The sequence below is a fragment of the Lupinus angustifolius genome, unplaced genomic scaffold (genome assembly GCF_001865875.1).
Source record: "Lupinus angustifolius cultivar Tanjil unplaced genomic scaffold, LupAngTanjil_v1.0 Scaffold_203_20, whole genome shotgun sequence".
Classification (NCBI taxonomy): Eukaryota; Viridiplantae; Streptophyta; class Magnoliopsida; order Fabales; family Fabaceae; genus Lupinus; species Lupinus angustifolius.
The window spans coordinates 3354-6128 of record NW_017726853.1 but is presented as its reverse complement, the minus strand read 5'-3'; the positions used below and the strand labels follow the sequence as shown (position 1 = coordinate 6128).

At 31.2% G+C, this 2775-nt stretch overlaps 1 protein-coding gene across 1 annotated transcript; it reads left to right on the top strand.

Moving 5' to 3' along the window:
- The first annotated feature begins 219 nt into the window (after positions 1-219).
- On the top strand, positions 220-1055 carry LOC109340576 (auxin-responsive protein SAUR71-like). The gene has a single exon (XM_019578297.1). It carries the CDS (start codon positions 458-460, stop codon positions 845-847), a length of 390 nt encoding a protein of 129 aa, XP_019433842.1. The 5' UTR covers positions 220-457; the 3' UTR covers positions 848-1055.
- The last annotated feature ends 1720 nt before the right edge of the window (positions 1056-2775 follow it).

The window sequence follows — 2775 nt, the reverse complement described above, 5'->3', positions numbered from 1 at the left end:
GAATTCTTATATCACTATACCAATACTTTCTTGATGACTTCCACTACTTGCTCAAGTTCAACCTAATTTATGTATTTAACTATTTTCAATAATAAGTGAAATAAAACAACTTTTACACTAGTTTTATAAGTCCTCTTTCTTTTTCTTTTTTACTTAACTAAAACCCTTTATTTTATTCTATAATTTTCTCTCTACTAACATATCTTTTTCTCTCTCATTGTACCTGCCAAGTACGCTTACCTGTACCTCCCAAACTTCTCGCATCATCACCTTTCCATTCTTTATACACTCTCAACCTCTCAATTCCCTCTTCCCTATATATATATACTCACACATCAACTTCTTCTTCTTCTCTTATATACACTCTTTCATTCCCTTCCTTCTTTCTCTCTCACTTCTCTCCCTCTTCTTTCTCTCTCTAACTCTTTACGCTTTTCACTCTCTCTTCGCCGTCGTCATGAAGCAGTTGATCCGCCGTCTCTCCCGTGTTGCCGACTCCTCTCATTATACTCTCCTCCGCTCCGACTACCCGCGCCGCCGCCACTTCCGGCGACCGGAAAAGATTCGCCGCTCCTCATCCGTCGTGCCGGAGGGACATGTCCCGATCTACGTCGGCGATGAGATGGAGCGGTTCGTGGTGAGCGCTGAGCTACTCAACCACCCGATCTTCGTGAAGCTTCTGAACCTGTCTGCGCAAGAATACGGTTACGAACAGAAAGGAGTGCTACGGTTGCCGTGCCACGTCATTGTCTTCGAGCGCGTGCTTGACACGCTTAGACGAGGACAAGACACGCGAGAAATTCAAGAACTCATCAGTTTCTCGTCGGAAGAGTTCAGAGAAAGTTAGGGAATGGTGAATTAGGTAGATCTTTATTTTAATTTTATTTTATCTGTATAAATACATCAGGATCTTGAAGAAAAAGGGAAAAAAACACAGAAATTAGAAATGTTAGGGTTTGTTTTTGTGTGTTTTAGTTTTCTTTTGGTTGTTGCTCAATGCTTTATTGTAATGATGAAGATATTACTATGTTTTTGCGACCAAAGAATTGGAATCACTTTTTCTTTTCTTCTTTCTTTCATCTTCATGGCTAGTAGTTACTTTCTGGTAGCAATGTTAAACCTAACGCCGTTTCGGTTACAGATTTTAGTTCTCTGTGCGTTTTTTTGGAAGAAAAGAAAATACCATAAATCTTCTGTTAACTTATTCCTTTTTCAAGGGTTTTAATTGAATAAATACTTAAAACTTATATATGAAAGTTACTAATCACTGATCAGGTCAGTTATTTAGTTTATGGAAAATGATAATATCAATTTTAATCACCCTAATTTGATAGATATTTTTTTTATTTTTGACGTTATCTGAATGCTTTTTTAGAATGTATTTTTTGTATTATTAAATATATCTCTTGAGCTTATGATAAGAAATTAATTCATTTTGATGTTCGTCATTATCCTTTTTAACAAATATTATTGTCAGAAATTGAGATATTAATAATTTGGTCATAGTAGAGATCTTATAATAAAGTGAGTCGTCTGTTCATTAAAAGTATTATTGAAAAATGTTCCAGTGACATTTATGGATCCCCTTCCGTTTTCAAAGTAATTCTAAACAATAAGAATTGTTATTTTATCCTTAAATATTGTGAAATATATGGATCCTGATTCCTGAGCACCAATTATATACTATTACTCCCGTTTCTAAACAATTCTTTTCTTATATTGTGCATTGTAAAGGTAATTGACTTTTCTTATATTTGAGACAAAAAATTGTTATTCTTATAATTGAGAATATAAGAAATGTTGTTAAAGTGGATAAGAGGAAAAAAAGTACGAGCTGAATTAGAATATTATCATATTAAAGATAATAAGTTGGGTAAATTAGGATCATTATCATATTAAGGATAATATGTGTGGTGAATTAGAAGCTGAGGAATATAAAATCTAGTTCATGTATCTATGGCTCTTTAACCGTAGCTACACTGTGTAGGTGATGCAAAATTTTTGCCATTAATCAATGTGTTGCACGGTTCCGTAAGTCCTGTCCTTGCTTTGCTGTATAAAACAAAACAAATAGCATGATAAAAGAACAATTATATCTTTTTGTTTATATTTATAATGACACTTTTATCTCAAAATTAAATATAAAAAGATCACTTCTCTTTCTAATAAGGGAGAGGATTCCTACTCCCTTATTTTAGTACAATTAATGGGTCATATATGTGTGCCTATTCTTTCAATTTTCTTTTTATTATAATGGAAAAAGAGAAGGGTTAGAAATTTCTATTTTACCAATCAAATTATACTACATTATTGGACCAGAAAATTATGATAGTAATATTTATCAATTGTTAGTGTAAATATTTATACACAATTATTATATTATTTACTATTCAATTAGATTATTTTTTAAAGAGTAAATAATAATTAAATATGACAGTGAATCATGTAATGAGAGTGAAAAAAATTTCTCAACAATTATTATTACTCATGTATAAGACAACTTCTATAATGTTTTCATGATTTTTTATAAAATACTTTATGTTTATATGAATATTTGTTATTTATTCTCCAGCTGTCTTTATTACAAACTTTGACTATATATAATTTTTTGAAGACTAATCAATAAATAGGTAATAATATTTTTAAATAATGAAGAAATGTAACTAGTTTTATTGGTACCTATAATTTAGGTAGATGTGTCTTGTAATAACGAGAAAGACAATATATAAAGAGAAAACGATGTATGCACTGACACTCTATAAGTTTTATACATTT